At 38.7% G+C, this 19939-nt stretch overlaps 1 protein-coding gene across 1 annotated transcript; it reads left to right on the top strand.

Moving 5' to 3' along the window:
* The first annotated feature begins 237 nt into the window (after positions 1-237).
* LOC110968013 (FYVE, RhoGEF and PH domain-containing protein 4-like) lies at positions 238-18608 on the top strand. The gene is made up of 16 exons (XM_022217811.2): positions 238-462; positions 6872-6976; positions 7078-7642; positions 8706-9144; positions 9295-9440; positions 13405-13561; positions 13639-13777; positions 13943-14001; positions 14203-14346; positions 14509-14681; positions 15714-15744; positions 15843-15926; positions 16050-16175; positions 16260-16406; positions 16568-16708; positions 18160-18608. Exons 1-16 carry the CDS (start codon positions 342-344, stop codon positions 18409-18411), a joined length of 2829 nt encoding a protein of 942 aa, XP_022073503.2. The 5' UTR covers positions 238-341; the 3' UTR covers positions 18412-18608.
* The last annotated feature ends 1331 nt before the right edge of the window (positions 18609-19939 follow it).

Consider the following 19939-nt stretch of genomic DNA (forward strand, 5'->3'; position numbering starts at 1 on the left):
AATAAAATATTACTCATGGAATTAAAATATTACAATAATGTGTGATATTGACAAACTGAAGTAAAACCTCCTCCTGTGATTGTAGTACGTCTGCTCATTCAGGGTTAAAGTTTTATCACGTAAAAGCTGAAAGCTTATTAAATTATAATAGCAGTGACGTTGCGTCCACTGATTGGTCGATCTTTTCCGGTGGGCTCGACAGGTTGGGGGTCGTTTTAAATTAGAGGCGGAGCTTCTCAGCTGGACGTCAGCGGCTGTGATTGAACACGTGAAGCCGCAGAGAGCTGAGATCTGCGGAGTTTCAGGAGTGTTGGACAGAAGTTTAAATTTACTTCGTGAAAATGTTCGACTTGAAGAAGAGAAGCAGTTTGACTCTGAAAGGCGGCAGAGACTCGGAGGAGTTCAGGCGAGTGGCGGTCAGACGGAAAGTCAGAGGAGCTGTGGGAGACTGCGGCGGCCCAGGTGAGGAGAGAGACACTTCTACCTTCTGCTTTAGTTTGGCTTTTCTATGCTACATATGCACATTTAATTCATTAGAATTAACTGCATTAACTTGCAAAATGATACAAACATGACACTGAGCTGCTGTCAGCTCTGTACCTATGTAGAAAAATGTCATACTTCACTCTGGTGCAACGACAATGAATTTAGAAGTGTGCATTTAACTTTCTGTATGTTACATGCACTGTGTATAAAATCTGTTCAGTGCAATAGCAATAAAATATGCCCATTAATTAGAAGAATCTGTGCAATATTCAGTAGAATGTGAGCCATAATTATTAGAATCTGGGAAATAATTGATAGGATCTGTGCAACATTCAGTAGAATCTGTGTAATATTAATATAATTTGTGCAGTAATCGATAAAATCTGTGCAATAGTAAATATAATCTGTGCAATCATCAGTAGAATCTGTGCAAGAATTGATATTAACTGAGAAATATCAGTAGAATCGTTGCAATAATCAATACAGTCAGTGCAATTATCAACAGAATCTGTGCAATACTGATATACCTTGCTCAATAATTGATAGCATCTGTGCAATAATTAGTCAAATCTGTGCAATAGCAGTACTTTTTATATCCATATTTTCTACTCATGGAAGACTGTGCAATACAGATGCCTTTCAACATATAAAATAACAATGTGTAATAATGTCATTCTCCACTTTCAAAGAATTTGTGCAATATTTGAGTCTTGACATAGAAAAGGTTCGACAGTAGCAACAGTACTAATGTACATTATTTTTTGTTTTGTTTTTCCTACTGAAGTCCATGTATGTTTTGCATTTTATTCCCATGTGCACTGCAAAATTTTCCATCTTTGGGATGAATAAATATTTTATACATATCTATATATACATATGTAGACTGTAGAACTTTAGCTAACCTGCACCCCCTTTTGGGATTGTGTTTATTAAACCACGGAGGTGCTTAATTCAGAGTTTAATTATGTAACTATCTGTTTACATTTACTGTATTCAAATGTCAAACCTTGCAATAGGAGCAGGAGTATGCCCAACTATAGTATAGTTTCCATGCTTCTGCAGGCTAGGAGTCATCTTATCAGGCAGTATTTTGGTTTATTTGCAAGCATTCATAGTGCCATCTACAGCACGTATACAGCCTCATATCATTATACTCCTACCTTCATGCTTCGCTGTCAGGTGTATGCATTCACTGTGGTAGTCCTGAACAGTTTCACGCAAAACTGGCTATACGTTATCTAAGTTGAACACACTTCCCTTGGTCTCATTTGACCAGAGAATGCACTCCCAGTATTAATCAGGCAGCCCTGATTCGTGGCACTATGACTCATTCTGTACCTCCTGATTACTACTGAAACTGCATATTCACTGATTTTTTTTGTTTGTTAGTCTTCCTATATCCTTTTCTGTCTTTGTGAAGCCTCACAGTCAGAGTTTTTTTTGTCCCCTCTGACAGTCCTTATCTACGTGGAACCCTAATGAAGACATACAGATAGACACAGCATGTGGGTCCACATTTATCACCTTGTTCATGCTATCAGAGCAAGGTTTGTTGTATGGCTCCTGTATTTTCAATATAGCTTTTTTTTTAAGAGGGTTTGCTTTGGATTGTCCATAAGACAAAATGCTTGTAACCTTAAGTAATAAATAATGCAATTATTGAGAGGTGAACATGGAATCATTTGGCATTTGAATTAGTTTGCATGGGTTTATAATCACATTTGTTGTATACGTTATTTTCTGTGCTCCATTGGCTTCACAGAATTGCAGTGGAAGCTTCCTGAGTTATTATGCATATTAAAACAGCCAGTAGTCTTCATATTGTAAACTACTGGCTAAACTGAATGCCAATGATCTAATATTTTGACTACCACTTGAATGACTTAATTGAAACAAGCAAAAATGTCTTAAAACTCTCAGTAACACTGTTGGCTTTGGCTCTTTGGCTCCAACTGTCCTGTAATCTGGTGACCAGGGTAGCAGTAAGAGTATTAACCCTCCTTGTTATGCATAGCTTACCGCTGTAAACGCTATTTTAGTTTCCTTGTCAGCTTGTGAATACAAAGCCTTTGTATGTGCGTGTATTAGACTTTTTTTTCCACACTTGGAGCTCGTTGGATTATTGCAGTGAAATCTCTTTCCCCTGATTCAGCCTGGACTTTGACTGTGTGTCTTGAGACCCTCAAACAGACACAAAGACTCACTGTTCAGCCACTGAAGCAGAATTATGTGTTTAGAAGAACATTTGCTCCGATGGTACAGTCGGATGCACCATGTACCATCAGTGCTCTGATCCGTTTAGTGCAAACTATTGTCTAGCTTGTTATATGCTTGTTTAAACATGTATACATGGTGGGGTCTTTTAGCAAGATGGATGCTAAAACTTGGAGATAAGCAAATCTCAAAACTTCAGTAGAGCACTTAATCCCCATGCCATGTAAACTGGATCCAGCTAGAAAATGACTTTACAGTATAATAGCAGTAAAACACCAGCTGCTGATTATTTTACAAGGCCAGGAAATAAAATGAACCTGCAGTGAGATGTAAAATAGTGGGAGATGTGCCAATTCTGGATGTAATGAACACAAAAAGACTTAAATTCCTCACTTTCAAAGCTCAGTGTATATAATTGGCCACTTTTAATAACAAATATAAGGTTTACTATCTGACAGATTTTTCTCTTTTTGTGAGAAACATTTACTTGAATTGTAAAGCAGTCCTTTAACCATCTTAAGTAGCTTACAAGACTTTGAAAAACTGGCATGTGGGCGTCAGAGCTGCACAATATATTGTTTATCGTAATGCAGATGAACTCAAACACATCATGCTGCAGCTTTTTTTTTTTGCTGCTTGACACAGAAGAAAACTCACTGTTCTCGTTTTCCATTTCTAGTCTACAATAAATGTGGCTGATTTAAAGGACCCAGGAAGCAGATTTTTTTTTTTCTTCTAAAAACTCCATTAAGCAGACGGATTGTTTATTGACATGCAGGCTCCATATGTGCACATGAAAATGCAGGAAACATAGAAAAAGGAAGATATGGTTGCAAAAAAGAAATACCAGTGACGTGGAAATATTTCCGCTACAAAAGGAATGATGATTAAAAATAGGTGCTCTATGTTTAGTGTCTTGTAGTTTTTGCAACCACACAACATGATTGATTAGTTCCAACATTTAAACTAATATCAAAGAGCTGTCTTAATGCCATCTAAAGCAAAAAAATAAATAAAAATTAGATGCCTTTTGTCAGTTTTACCTCTTTTTCAGCTTTTTTGTGTTTTTCTATTTAGGAAGTAGATCATCTACAAACTCACCTCAGTCATTCCAGAATTCTTTCCAGTTGAATTTATTCAAGTCATCTGCACAGATTAATTGTATTTTTTCACATAACCTTTTCTAATATTGTGCAGCCCTATTCCCCAGACCCCACTGCTGCTCTCATTATGGATGATGGTTGTTTGGTTTAACCCATACTCTGTATATAAAGATGGACGCAGCATCTGGCTCCAAAATTGAAGCCAACCCGGAAGTGTCAAAAACTTGCAATACCACGCCGTCCGCTAGGGTTGGCTCCAAAAAGCTTTTTCTCCATAGACCCCAATTCATTTTTGGAAAAAATAAAATTTGATAGACTGATTTTCTACAGCTCAGGATTTTTTCCCGTTAGTTTTCATGGTCAAGATGAGAGATCAGGTGGCCGATCTTAAAATAAATCAATACTGAATTTGAAATAAATCGTTAAAGTTGGCGGAGCCAGGGGGCGTGGCTATACTTGATAGACAGTCCCATAGACTGGTCCTGCCTGGAGTTGCTCTACTGTCCAGCCTGTTTGATGACGCTTTTTACGTCACTGGCTCCAGAAAATCCAAAATGGCGACCAGGAAGTAGCAAAATCCGGGCTTCATTTTCTTGGCGTTGAAACCAACGGGTGACGTCACGGTTAGTTCACGCCTAGTTTAACCTTAAATAACACGAACTTCAGATTTTGGTCCTTATTATACATGAGAGAATAGCTTTTTGCTGTTATCGATACTAAGGATCTGTTGATATTTGGCTACACAACAGCAACACGATATCGGCATTGAGACGAATCTGGTGTGTCTCAAAATCTGAGAAAAATATCTGCATCGTACAGAGAATCCTCCTCTCATATCTGTCTGCTCCACATGAAGCTACAGCACAAAGATTGTTGGCATAAAGGCTGCAAACTGTGAGAAATATCATCTTTCTTAGCGTAGAATGTCATTTTCAAAAACCTCTAAAGCTCACAAATTGACATTTTATTTAATTAACTGAAGTTGCACCAGACAAATGGTAATAAAAACAGTTTTTAGCCAGGAGGTGCACCTTCTAACAACAACGAAAAAAACCAAATTAAGTTAATATATTTCCACAAAACTGCAAACTTTTCCTGGACATCAGTGCTGTGTGGAAACTACTCTTTGGTACTTAAATGTGTCCTTGCAGACACAGCTTGTAACTCTGGAAAAGGTCAGACTGTGTAGGAATAAACAGAAGTGAGAAAGCAGAAGTAAAACGCCGAGAAAGTCGGCTTTAGTTTCTTCCACATGACCGACAAATCTGCAGCGCTGTCGGGAGCAAACAGGAAAGCTCTGCTCTCTTATACCAGAGGTGGATAATCTCAGATAATCTTGCATAAATTTGGATTCAAACTGCAGGTAAGAAAACAACCAGTTGCACAATTTTGAAAATTACGGTCATTCAGTCAGTGTGCAGATTTTAAAGATACTAAATACGATAGATGGCTTCGAATTGGAAGCTTTCTTGTGAGAATCCTTATTAGATTAAATACAGAAAAAGTGCAAGTAAATCATCTGTGGAGCTTCTGAATACCAAATGATGGCATTAAAGAAACAATTTTCAGAGGTGATACCATCTAATTAACTTGATCAGTTAGAAGTGAAATTTATTAAAACAACCCACATAAAAGATGCAATAACAGTGACTTTGCACATGATTAAATAAAGTTTGAAAAAAGCAACAAAGTATTACAAGTATCTTTAGAAAAAACTCTTAACCAGTAGATAAAGGCTATCTCAGTAAGGTCTCGTGTTTTTATCCAAGTGTATGTGTGTTTTAGAAGTTCAAGGCTACGCCCTCAGAATTGTTCAAGTTCAGAGATTTCCTATGTCGTTTCCGAGGCATCAGCAAAATCAGTTCTCCATTAAAGCGAACAACGTGCCAACTTCACAGTGGCTTTTTGGTGAACTCATGTTTTTCACATTTGAGGTTAAAAAAAAAGGCCAAAATAGCACTTAAAAATCACTTTATTTAGCTTTTATTTTTCATTATTCCTATTGTTAAAAAATTAATAATACGAGTAAGGAAACAAATAAAAATTTTGCCGCCTTTCAACACCACAAAATGTTGGGTTTGTTCATCATTTTTGATTTACAGCAGCTGGCATGAAGAAAGTTTGTGCCTGTAGTGGTCTTTAAGTTAATTTTTAGTTAAGGTTGTGATAGAGCTGCAATGATTAACCAATTATTTGTCGTCCTAAATTAATTTCCAACTATTTTCAGAAACAATTGGTTGTTTTGCATAAACATTAAAGAATTCTCAGCTACTGGAAGTCAGAATTATCTGATTCCAGCTGCAAATATACCAATATTTTCTGTTTTTCTTTTTCTCCTCTATGACCGTAAACCTAATATTTTTGAGTTGTGGATGAAACAAGACATTTAGGGACATCAAGTTGGTCTTTTGGAAAAAAGTAATGTACATTTTTCACAATTTACGGACATTTTATACAAGAAACATCTCACTGATTAATCTACTAAGAAAATACCTGCAAAGCTTTAATGGCAATGCCAGCAACAGCGTGCATGCTCGGATCTTTATTCAACACAATCTATGTTTAATGGCCATCATGCGTGAATCATGTACCAATAATGCCGTAATTTTCAGTGTAAAGCATGATGAAGAAACAGAAAGATAGAAATGTATGGAAAAATAATCATATGATGAATATGTTGGACACCGCCCAAAAAATTTTTGCAAATTGTGTTTTCTGAGGAGCTCATGTTTTATTAAAAGGAGCTAAATGTGAATCCATTGCTACAAATGAATGATTTATACTTGAGATTCCAGGAAATTCAAGAAATTGTAGTCAAATGTGGTCTTTTTAAGGAAAATTTTTTAATGATTCTGCAAGATATTTAGATTTTTCCACCTCTTGTGCAAAAAACCCCAAAACATTTTATGGAACATACTTTAGCCAAAATAGACTGGCGAAAATATTTCTATAACCAGGCTATTTTTAGCCATTTTATCTTCAGTGTAGCCAGAAAAAAGTCCAATCTACATACGTCTTTGCTATACATTGTGTTGGTTGGTGTGTTAACTGTGCTTTTCTTTTTTCAGATCTCAGCGATGGTCGAGTTTGTGGATCAGAACTAATCCCTACACTTGGCCCAGAGGAAGATAATGGAAAAAGCCCAACAAAGAAATCCCCTTTGAAACCACAAGGTAGGTGGAAATCCAGTAACCTGTATGCATAAGTTGAAAAGTAAAAGCTACCCATGCTCAGTTTGGTACTTTGTCCCGTCAACCACACTTTGTCTTTGCAGTTCCTCCTAAACCAGCCCACCTCCTGAGTCCTCTGAGCATCAGACAGGATCAAGCCGACACTACAGAAACAGCAGTACATCCGCAGATAAATGTAACAGAGCAAGACCAGAGTCCTACAAGAGCTTATGGAGTTCCTGTTTCATGTTTCAGCGCTTCACAGAACTGTTTAGGCTCCTTGAGTCCAGATAGAGGAGCAGGAAGCCACTTTTTCAATGGATCACACATCAGCCCTGCCAGACAGGCTCAGGGGATTTCTAACCTCTCTAGCAATCCGCTTTTAAAATCTCCAAGTCCGGGAAAAAGAGGAATTCAGAACTGCAGCCCACTTAGGGAAGGAGGCCACAGCCCTGCCAAGCACTCCCCAAGAAACCACAGTCCTCTGATGGGCAAACTGAGGACCCCCAGCCCTGTCCAGGGGAAGATGGGCAGCTACAGTCTTGCAAGGAGCTCCATGTCCTGGTTGGGTCTGCACAGAATTCCTAATGACAAAATGGAAAGACAGGAGAAGAGAGCAGAGAAATCTCTGAGTGTCCCTGATCTGATAGTTTACATGGATGAGAGCAGGTAGGATGTTGGAGTTTACCAGCGTCTGCGTCATGACTTACCTCCTCATGGCAGGTGTAGCTCTCAAAGGGTTGTTCCATCTCAAATCATCAGAGGTCTTCTACTCAACTGCTTGAAACTTAATTTTTATCACAAATTATGCATATTTAAAGTGGTATCTGTGACTTTTTAGATTGATATATAATAGCCAGGATATATTTTTAAAAACCCACTTTCGAACGACAATTTCTCAGCAACAATTAAACATGAAAGCCAGAATTTTTCACTGTTATTTTTCGTCACGTCGTTGATTCAGGATCCTCAATATTGAACAAGTAGATTAAACAATCTTTGATTACGGGTGATTAGATGTATGAAAACAAATGAAGTTGTCATCATGGAAAGTCACATCTTTGAGCTCACATAAATAGAAAAATATTAATGCAGAAGTCAACTAGTGATATTTTGTGAACCATATGAAGCTGCATGTCACAATTTTATGAAACAAAACAGAGCATTTTATAGTTTTTCACAAAAATGAAAAAAAAGTATTTTGTATTAAGTTTCAGTCAAGCATGAAAGTTAAATGAAAATAACTTAATCTTTGAGTATGTATTTCAAAGTAATTTAAAAAATATTAATTATTGTTTCTATATGTGAAATACAACTGCATGTTTTAAAGATTGGACTTTTTGGATTTTTTCTCTCTCCATATTTCAGCTCTTGTCTATCAATGCAAATTCTGAATTAAGGACGAGATGAGAAATAACTGAAAATTTCAGGCTTTAAACTTCAACGGAGGTGTTCAAACGTAACCTCAAATTTCATTCTGTAAATAAAAATGTCTCCGTTATCTCTCCATTTAATATATTAAGTTAAAATGTGATCAGTATCTTAATAAATACACATATTTTGGGCTAAAAAAGAATCAAAGAAGGTTGAGGACAGAATCAAAGAAGGTTGAGGACAGTTTTCTCTAAAATTAGATGATTAAGGATGAATTTACCTCTATATAATTTCTGATCATTACTTGATTTTTTTTCTTTACCGATGAAGTTGAATTTCACTGATTTTGTTTCTCCAGAATTCACAGTGAAACGGCTGAACGATCTCCTCTGAAACCTCTGCAATCACCCAACTGTAAAGGACCAGCAGCTGTTAACCGTAGACTGAATCATACCTCAAATGAAGGACGTCAAACAAGTCGAGAGACCTCCACAGGACAAATAAATGGTGCAGTTCAGGGAAACGGATGGCTGGAAGTAAATGGACTCAGTGACAAGATGGAAGTGAGCAAAACACCCACAGGATCCAAGTTCTCCTGCCAGTGGACTAAAGCAACTACAGGAGATGAGAGGATTCATGAGGAGTCTAGAGGTGAACAAAATGAAGAGGAGACAGAGGAGGAAGTTAGAGAAGAGCTACAAGATGAAGAAAACACTCAGCAGAAACTGTACAAGATCGCTACAGAGCTGCTGCAGACAGAGAAGGCGTACGTGGCTCGACTCCACCTGCTAGACCAGGCACGTTTGACTTCTTTCATAAAAATACAATGTTGTAAAATGAACCATATCTGCTTTTACAGCAGAAAATCTCTCTATACAAGTGTGTTCTTCTATAGAGGATCAATAGATTTGTATACTAATAAGTACATTCTGCCTCTCAACCCTCAGGTGTTCTGTTCACGGCTAACAGAAGAAGCAGCTCGAGGCTCGTTTCCTCCTGAGGTGATAAGAAACATCTTTTCCAACATTTCCTCTGTCTACTCCTTCCACAGCCAGTTTCTGCTGCCAGACCTGGAAAACTGCATCCGACACTGGTGGGTCTTTAAAACAGTTACCGTACTTTCACAACCAAAAGGCGCACTGTACCAAAAGGCGCAGTCTCAGTTATGTGTGCCATTACTGTATTTAAAACACACATAAGGCGCACCTGATTATATGGCGAGGGTTTTATATACAATCCATGCCCACACTTCCCCCTTTAACATTCTCATGGTGTCCTCTACTACGTCGTAGAGATGGGATTTATGGCTCTTTGAGGGGAGCTGGATCTTGGTGAGCCGTTCCTTTCAAAGAGCCGTTCAAAAAACTGGCTCATTTGGCTCATTTTTATATTTATTAAATTTTAAAAAGCCAGTCTGGCCTTAACTCATTTAATCTTGGAAATAATCACTGGGAGGAATGAATTTAGATATCCCACCAATATGAGTTTGAATTATTCTGAAATATTGATTATAACCTTATTTGACACGTGTGGATTAGATTTTAAAGTCTGCCACTTTTACTGTTGAATGTTGAGTTTTCAGGTGTCTGTGCAAATTATTTGTGGAGCCTGACTTAGAAATATTTTTTTGACAAATACTGCATTTACCCTTACTGTCTGCCACGAGAGAAAAGTGCATCCAAATGCTGCTTCGTTTCCTTAATTGGCTCATTTTGTCAACGACGACGGACTGACTCTCCCATGGGCGTAACCACCATCTCAGAAGTGAGGGGGACAAATTTTTCAGGGCAATTTATCATTCTTTTACATTTAATTGCACCGCCCTTAGTGGCTAAAGAACCACATAATCCCTAACAGCCACAGTACAATACCAGGGGACCAACTAGGCTCGTTCTTTAAACTATAAAATCTAAAGTTTTAGTGACCAAACTCTAGTTGAGTTGACAACAATGTCCCTTGAACATCTACTGGACGAGTAGCCAAAGGTGCCAAACACTGAACATGAAATGATCAGTACGGCCTGGTTTCTCCCTGCAATAGATATCTTATTTTCAGGAAGTTATAATCTCTCCTTACCTGTAAAGACCCTACATCCTTGTCCCTGCTGCTGGCCTCTGATCCATCTCCTCCCTGACTCTGCTCTTTCTGTTATGGCAATAAACATAAAAAATGTGGTAAGAAAAATTCTGAAATAGCATTAGGAAGAGTAAAAATTGCAGTAGAATTTAACCTCAAAATCACTTTAACCCATAGATACATATTTTTTTTCTCAGCCACTTATATATTTTTTTCACCTCTGCAGACCCTGCATGGTCAACATTACTGCTGGCCGCCGCCTCTGGTCCATCTCCTGCCTGACTCTGTTCTTTGTTATGGAAATAATCATTAAAAAATCTGAAAATCAAAATTCTGAGAAGGAGTAAAAAATAGTTGTGAATTTATACCATAGATAGCCTATTCTTTTCTCTCCTCCCTGACTCTCCTCTTTTGGGCCCAAAAGACTTAAATACATGGAGAGCAATTGTGAGCACATCTTCTGCCCAGAAATGAAAGAGGACTGGGTTTATTCCAAGAATAAACTAATTAGCAGTAATGTAACAGAGGCAACCACATTTGAATTACTGTTAACTAGCTTAACATATTGATATATTGCCATGTTTTACCTTGTCATCATTTAGCTAACAAGTCTAACATTGTTTGCATCCAACAAGGTCACACGACTTACACGGTTTGTTTGGAAAAAACTGTAAAGTTTTTTGCTTCTTGCTGGCTCTGGCTGGTTTGCTAAACATTACTCCAGACGCACGTTCAGCACAGCAGCACGTCTCCTCTGGAACACCTGCGTTAGCATGCGCTCATGGTGCATTCAAAGACGGCTCGGGAAAACACGTTACTGGATGCTAATAACGGGTTTAGCTGTTGTAACGGCTGAAAAAAGTGCGGGGGACAGAGGGGACAGATGTGGAAAGTGCGGGGGACATGTTCCACGCGTACCCCGCGTCCGTTACGCCCATGGACTCTCCTCCTCCTCATTTAGACCGCTCGCTGCTGCTGCTGCTGCTGCTGCTGCTGCTGCTGCTCCAAGGCAGGGGACGTTCACTGTTTCTGTGTTGTTGTTTTATTTTTTTACTGGCGCACTCACGTGAAGGCAGCATATGCACAACGTGGCGTGACGCTATTTGCATATCTAATAAGCACCGCGCAGCTGGGCTGCACTCCTCCCCATGTAACTGGGGGAAAAAAAGAACGGTTCCCAGCTGCGACTCGGTTCCCATCGTTCATGTTAACGAGCCGTTCAAAAGAACCAGTTCGTTCGTGAACGTCACAACACTACGCCACAATTTGCCAATGGATTGTAGATGCTTGGGCTAACGTGTCTGCTGGCACTGTTGTTCGAGCTTTCGCAAAAGCCGGCATCATTTCCGAGGCGCCGCACGGCACGGAAAGTGACTCTGACAGTGAAGAAAGTGAGCCTGGCATGTTTGATGGAGGTTTAGCGCAGCTGTTCAATTCAGAAACAGAGGATGAGGACTTCCATGGGTTTGATTGATGACGATTACCGGTAAAAAAAAAAATGTAAATACCAAACTCAGTTTTGCTCCCGCTCTATTTTTAAATACGCACACTTGTGTGCTTGTTTAATCCGTGTGTTTTACCATGCCCGCGACTATTGATGATTTAAAAAATGTTAGTACTCTGTAATCAATACTTAAATAAAGCACAACCAAACTCAGTTTTGCTCCCGCTCTATTTTTAAATACGCACACTTGTATGCTTGTGTGTGTGTTGTTGTTGTAAGGCCGACTGTGGCGTAACTCGCCCGGCGCTGCCTTCCACTCTTAGTGAAACTGTGGTCCCCATCGGTCATCCATCGCTCCCACGCCGCTCGCAGCCTTACTTTGAACGGCCGGTTCACACCGATGTCCAGCAGTTGGAGTTCCTTTGTCAGGCCTCCCGGAATGACAGCAAGCTCAGAGTTCATTTGCTTCACTTGTTTTTTTCACATCGGCTGTGAGATGGGCACGCATAGAGTCACAGATCAACAGCGATGGTGATGCGTGGAAAAAACCACCTGGTCTACGTCCGCCTTTCAACAACACACAGAGGACGCACTGCACCATAGGGCGCGCCGCACAATTTGAAGAAAATCTAAGACTTTTATGTGCGCCTTATAGTCGTGAAAATACGGTATAACTTCATTTTGCAAGTCGCTTTAGTATGAAAATTTGAAACTATGACATAAAGCTGTCCATCTAATCAATAATATTCTTTAAAAATGAACACACAAGGGTTCTCAACTAAGCTGTTTTTGTTTAAACTATACCCTAGTATAACTGATGCATCAAAGAAACAACTTTAACCCACTATATACAACCTTATCTGTAAAACATGACAGGGATGACTGTCATTGATTGTTGAAAGTTCTTCTTGATTGATTCTTGCAGAGAAATTCACCCTCTGATCCCTGGTGGATTTGTATAGGCATGTTGTCCAAAAAAGTCATCAAAATGACAGTTTATCAGACCCAGAAACTGTAAAAACAAGAAAAATCACTGTATATATTTTACTTTGTGATGGCAGTTGAACTACTCGTATATAACATGCCGTTCGAACAGAAAACAACTTTATATTGCTGTGAAAAATGAGCCCACAGTGAATAAAAAATATGATGAGGAGCAAAAATCTTACAGAAACTGCTTGAGGTTCATTAAAGGTTTTTCTTTATTTTTGGTGAATCCTCTGTTTTACTTGCTTTTATTTTCATATATATTCTTTTTTTAATGACTTCAGGTCTGGTACAGCATCAAAACTCAACAAGCAAAACATTTAGTGGTATCTTTTTAGACATTAGAACATCATTCATTCAACTTCAGTGCTGTCTCTTCTTTTAAAAAAAGGTTACACTGTAAATATGACGATGTAGAAACTAGACGTTTTCACTTTACCTTCGCCATCATTGTTTAGTTTTGAAGTGAGTGTGAACCAACAAAAAAAACAACAAAACACTTCAGTCTTCACCCTCTGACCCTCAAACTTCCTACTTCCTCTACATCCAGGTGTGAAAGTCCCGGTTTGGGTAAAGTTCTTCTACAAAACGCACCTTTTTTGAGGATGTACGCCGACTACGTCAGGAACTTTGACCAGGCCATGGAGCTGGTGAGAACCTGGACAGAACGTTCTTCTGCCTTCAGGAACATCATCCAGGACATCCAGGTCAGCAGGGTAGAGTCAGATATTCCTGATTCTGATCCACCGACATGATGTGATCCAGAGGTTTTGTCCTGTTTCAGACTCAGGAGGTTTGTGGGAACCTCACCCTGCAGCACCACATGTTGGAACCGGTCCAGAGGGTTCCACGTTATGAGATGCTGCTGAAGGATTATCTGAAGAAGCTGCCGGAGGAGGATCCAGATTATGAGTTTGCTCAGAGTAGGTACTCTGTGTCTTTATACCATCTAGTCACAGTTCATTATGTTCTGCTTCAACAGTATCTTTGCTCAAAAGGCGTTTGTGCCCAGTATTTCCCTAATTTTTCCTTCATTGAGTGCCCTTCTTCGTTGGGAAGCTCATTATTTCTGTTATCTCTTCCCACAGAATCCTTGCAGACTATTTCCATGGCAGCCACACATTCAAACAGCGCCATCCACAAAGCTGTACGTTTCCATAACCTGCCACACGTTTTACTTTTACTTGCATAGAGGGACATTTCATCAGTCGGACAGCACAATAAATGCCAAAAGTGACTCTGAAAAAATGTGGTTTTGATCTGTATTTCATCCATTTTTACTACCTAAATTATCAACTGTGGAAACTGTTCATTTCTTTCAGTGTTTATAATCGTTCTTCTGCTACAGGAGAGCTTAAAACGGCTGCTGGAGATCTATGAGATGGTTGGTGAGGAGGAGGTGGTCAACCCAACTAATGAGTTTCTCAGGGAAGGGCGTCTTCTCAAACTTGCTGCCAGGAACACATCAGCCATGGAGAGACATCTGTTCCTGGTCAGAAAACTGATGCAGAAAATGACTTCTTTACCTAATTTTCTTCCCTTTTAAAGAGTAAACTGTGCTTTTCCAAGTTGTTCCAGCTAATGGCGCCTTAAGGTGTGAGGGCTAGTTGGCTGCATGAACGTGGAATTTACGGTGTGTAACTTTTCTCCACAGTTCAACAACTTTCTGCTGTGCTGCTCTCCGAGGTTCAGCCTGGTTGGACAACGCTTTACCATTCGTTGCAGGATCGGAGTGGAGGGCATGCACGTGCAGCAGACCACCAACGAAGACCATCTGTACACCTTCCAGGTCTCTGGGAAGGAGAGGATTCTGGAGCTACAGGCCAGGTGGGTGTTTACACAACAACTAAACTGTATGAATGTAGTCATCTGGCAAGGTTGTAGTGGTTCAAAGTGGAGTTCAGTGAAATTTAGAGCAAGCGAGGCAATGCACCAAAAAGTTAGTTTACATTCAGATAGAAATTCAGGTTTGCAGGAACCTAAGCACTTACTTAAATGATGACATATCAACATCAGGATCTGTGCATGTGATCTCAGAATCAGAAAGCTTTTTTGTCATTGTACCAAACAGTACAACAACATTTTCTGTGCACCCCTAAAAGAAACCCTATACAATTATACGCACACACTCTTTCACACCCACATTCAAAAATAGTGAAGTACAAATATGAACATTGGTGCTGAATTATGTTACTAGAATGACCTCAATGACTGCAATTTTTCAGTGGCCAGTTGCATTTGCGCATTTCACAATTGACCTACAGAAGCAGCACCATGTTGAAATCTGCCAGAATTTCCATCAAAAGGCCCACAATTATCTGTCATTCATGTTGAACATCTTACCAGAGATGACAGTTGGGTCTGACCCTGCAGCCTGAGGATCAAACAGCCATCTTTGTAGTTTTTAAGACTAAAGAAAGTATGCCAAGGATGAGAAGATGCTTGTCATCCTGAGGCATCTATCCAAGAATATTCAGAACAAATCATTTGAACTGTGGCCTTTAAGCAACTGGATGCTACATCATGACAATGCATCCACTCACACATGTTGAAAATGTGGTAGTTCTTTGGCCCCATCAATGCAATTGTCGCTCTCCACCCACACAACTTTCCAGATGTGACTTCCTGTAATGTCTTTCTCTTCCCCCAAATTAAATTCAAGTTGTAGAGTCGCCATTTTAAAACAGACCCAGACGTGAAACTTTTTGATTGTACCTCGTACTTGCTAGCTATAGAGTGTGTTATTTGTTGTCCTAAAGTACTCAACATACTGCGTCCTGTGCTATTAAGCCTTTCGTGCTTCATAATTTTAAACGTAATCACTTATTATGTGTTTTGTCGCCTTTCCCTCCCCCAAAGCTCTGAACAAGACCGAGACGACTGGATAAAGGTACCAGGGTATTTTTATTTATTTGCAGCACATTAAATGTTACTTGTATAGGGACAAGATTTTGCCGTTTAGGCTTTTAAAGTGAGTTTTATCTCCAGGTGATCCAGGAAGCCATTGATGTGTTTCAGAAGAAAAATGAAACCTTCAAGTTGGCCTCTAAGGAGCTGAACATGGAAGAACCAGTAAGTTGGATGACATTTGTTCTGTAATATGGAGTCAAGGAGAGGCTGTGAATCTTTGTGAACAATTTAGAAAACACACAAAGGATATTAAACATCCTAGTTATGATATTTTTTGCTTTACAGACGGAAGAACTTGGCCGACGGGCTCCTCGCTGGATCCGGGACAATGAGGTGACCTTGTGTATGAACTGCCGGGAGCCTTTCAACGCCCTCACCAGGAGAAGACATCACTGCAGAGCCTGTGGATTTGTGAGTGATATGATAAACTGTGGCTTGTGAAAATGAACTTCTTCAGAGAATAATTCAGAGGTGACGATTTCCCTGCTTCCTCAGGTGGTGTGTTGGAGGTGTTCAGACAATAAGGTGGCTTTAGAGTACGACGGTAACAAGCTGAACAAAGTGTGCAAAGCTTGTTACTCCATCCTGACCAGCCAGAGTGGAGGCAAGGTGGACGGAAAGAGAAGGAGAAGAACACTGGAGGTGAACATGCGTGTTTTCTTTTGTTTGAACTTGCATAATTACACCACTCGACTACAATGAAGGCAGTTTTAAAGCTTCCAATGTGAGAAGTTTGCCATTTTAAAATAATAAAAAAATGCCACATGGCAATAAAATTTTGAGCATGTCTTGTATTTCTCCAGTCTGATCCACCTCCAGCTTCTACTGACAGTGTAATGAGTGGGTTCCTGCAGTATGGTAACAGTCCCATGATCTGGCAACAAATGTGGTGCGTTCTCACCAGAACTGAACCTCAAGTTCTTTACCTGTATGCTGATCTACAGGTAAGAACCTCTGTGACTGGAAAAACTGAGATATATGCATTTTGTAAGCTAGAAATGTTAATTATTGTTGCCACATTGTTGTTTGTGGTTGGATTATTTTGGTCAAATGTCATCTCCTGAGGATATTCATGTGACCTTGTCATATACAACAGTCAGCATCTGTCATCATGTGTTCGTATGTGGGGGGGAAAGAGGAAACAAGGCTAAAATTGTTCAGAGCTGTTGTGCAACCAGGTGGTTGAACAGATTCTGCAATATTATTATTTTTTTTTAGATGGATGAAAGAATTATAAAAACCTGCCCACAGATGATTAGAATATCCTTTAAAGTCTCTTTGATTTTAGAGAACCACTATGAAAAAAACATGCTTTAAATTTAAATTAGGCTTAGTTTAAAATAATAGTAATCTCTAAATGTCCTGCAGAATATTGTATTTGAGTTATTAATTCTCTATAAAGTGGTGCAGAGGTGTGGTCAAACACCAAAATATGCCTGAGTTAAGACTAGAAGTCTGATTTGTGAAGCAGTATTTGAGGCTATTGAGGTAATTCTAGTGTAATTTGGGGTTTTCAGAACTTTAACAGTAGTTCAGTTCTCACTGGGATACATCAAAATGTTGACTTATACCAGTTTATGTTTAAGATAATAGATCAGCACCTATAAAAACACAACCTACTGACCAATCAGTTCCCTTGGTAAATGGATTCACCATTACAAAAGGATCCAATAAAGCTCTGTGCTTTATTTAAACAGTGAGAGGGGAAGGTCAGAGTTTTTAGTCGTTTTGTAAATCTATATACCTTTGTGTAGTGGTACAATACTAAAACACAAACTGATTACGTCACTAAAGATTTCTAAACTGATTGTTGACCTTGTAAGATTTGCAGTAAATTCTGAATTATGGTTTTATATTTGTTCTTTGCTTTGTCCCTAAATCATTGAACACCGTCAGCTAAAACCTGAGTTTCTACCAGCAATTTACTTAATATTGCATTTTCAGAATCTGGAAATATCTACTTTTTTGTACCATTTACTTCATGCACATTGTATTAATATACTGAACCTGTGCATATAGTACTTTTTGAAGTACTTTTATCCATCACACTTCCATATATATTCAGCAGTGCTATGCGCTGTTTTCGTACGATGCTGTTTTGATAGTTCGTAACCCATCAAATAAACTACATCACAGCTTTCATAGTTTGCACTTGCGCATACTTTTTTGCCCACTATATTTTTAGATTTTATTTTTGCACATTTCTTACTGTACTTGGGGAAAATAATGTAGTCTGATTGTGTGAATGCACCAACAGGATCCACTGTACACTTTTCAATGTCATTAAATATATTCTACTGTAGAAACAAATTAGTGGGATGTGTGTTCTATTTAAAATGTGAACAGACATGGCTTCAACCTTTGCATCCACTTCACTTTGCTGCTATATTTCCAGGATTCGAAGCCTCAGGTCAGTGTTCCTCTGCCGGGCTGCAGCGTTGATTCTTCCCCTCAGGAGCTCCAGAGTCGACCCTGTTTCTGTCTGAACCAGAACAAAACCAGGCACATTTTCTGCTGTGAAGATCCCAACCTCAGACAGAGCTGGATGACTGCTCTTAAAGCTGCTGTGGTGCCAAACAGCATCAGTTTATCCAGATGCGGAGGCAACGGAGAGGAATTTGTGATCAACAAGGAGAATCAGTCCTGAATGTGGGAGGTACTTTTTAAATGCAAACATCAACATACAGCAGCAGATGCTTAATGAATGAAATCTAGAGGAGAAATTCAGGAATTTAATGAACAATATTCAAACTGAAATCTCTGTTTTTTCCTGTATGAGTGGCTGTGTACTTTATTCTGAAATGGTTTATATTAAAATAATAAAGTAAAGGTGTTTTAACATGAGTCCGACTTTCCCTTCAGCTACAAAGATGTTTGCAGCAGCTCTGCAGAGGTTTTCTGGTTTTTTTTTTCTTTTCTTACAGCAGACTGAATTTTCCAGTGATACACAAAGGATCAATGACATCATAATTTACTTAAAAAAGCTATTCAACTGATTCCATTTCAATTAACATAAGATAGAACTAGTCATTTGAGACTAGTTATGAGGCATTTTTGGATTATTTCTGGTTTATTTCTGACAAATTTTAAGGAAAAGTGCACAAATGTGATTTCAAATTTCGGAACTTTTTTCATTGGTCAATGAAAGTTGACCAGTTCAGTTGGTCAATTTTTGCATCATTTTGAACAGATTTATGTCATTTTGAAAATGCACTTAACCGTTCTGTGACCATTTTATATAAACGGTGATCCAGATTAATTTTAGTGGGAGGGACAGGGGAGTACAACAGATTTTTTTTTTTTTTTTTTGGGGGGGGGGAGGCACTGAAAAGTTGTAAGAAAAAATGAAAGCTGCTATCGACCTCTTGTTTTTACAAAGTATTTTTCATGTTTTTTTGTTTTTTTTTTGGCTCTTTAACCCAATAGAAAAGCTGTATATGACCTTTTCATTTTGGACTGTTAACATTCAAATTATGATGGACTTGTTTCCTCGTTTATGTGAATTACAACATCATCAGCTGCAGCATCTGCCGGTTACGTAAAACTAGTAAGCTCAATGACAGAATCCCGAGGGCAATTAAGTGACAAATATTGTGCAAGAACTACACTAATTACAACCCTGTCAATTTCCACTTAGAATGTTTACTGACAATTATCACAACTAACATAAGAAATGATATTCTGCACTTTTAGCAACTAGCTCTCAGCTGTAAACCATAAACATCATAGGGTTCTATATACTAATCAGTCTAAATCAAAATGAGTACTACCCAATACACAGTGAACAACAACAATCTGTACCCTTGATCTGTGGTAAAATAATCTGAAATGTTCTATGCAGTAATGCCAATTATAAAATATAAGCAACACTAGAAGTAAAAAAGCGATATATACAGTGTTGTCTTCATTTTAAATGCCAAAAGGATTTTGCGGCTCCTGGTGTTTTCTGTGGGAAACGGGTCGAAATGGCTCTTTGAGTGTTAAAGGTTGCCGACCCCTGCGCTATACTATAGGCTTTTTTTAATTGACATATTACTATGACATTTTTTTGTTTTATTTTTTTAGCAACATATTGTCCGAATTTGAACAGTTTTAAAAATTACTATACTTTTACTTGTGCAATGAATTATTATTCTACGGCATTTTTTTAGACGACATATTATACTCTGATGTTT

This window comes from Acanthochromis polyacanthus, chromosome 1 (genome assembly GCF_021347895.1).
Source record: "Acanthochromis polyacanthus isolate Apoly-LR-REF ecotype Palm Island chromosome 1, KAUST_Apoly_ChrSc, whole genome shotgun sequence".
In the NCBI taxonomy this organism is placed as follows: Eukaryota; Metazoa; Chordata; class Actinopteri; family Pomacentridae; genus Acanthochromis; species Acanthochromis polyacanthus.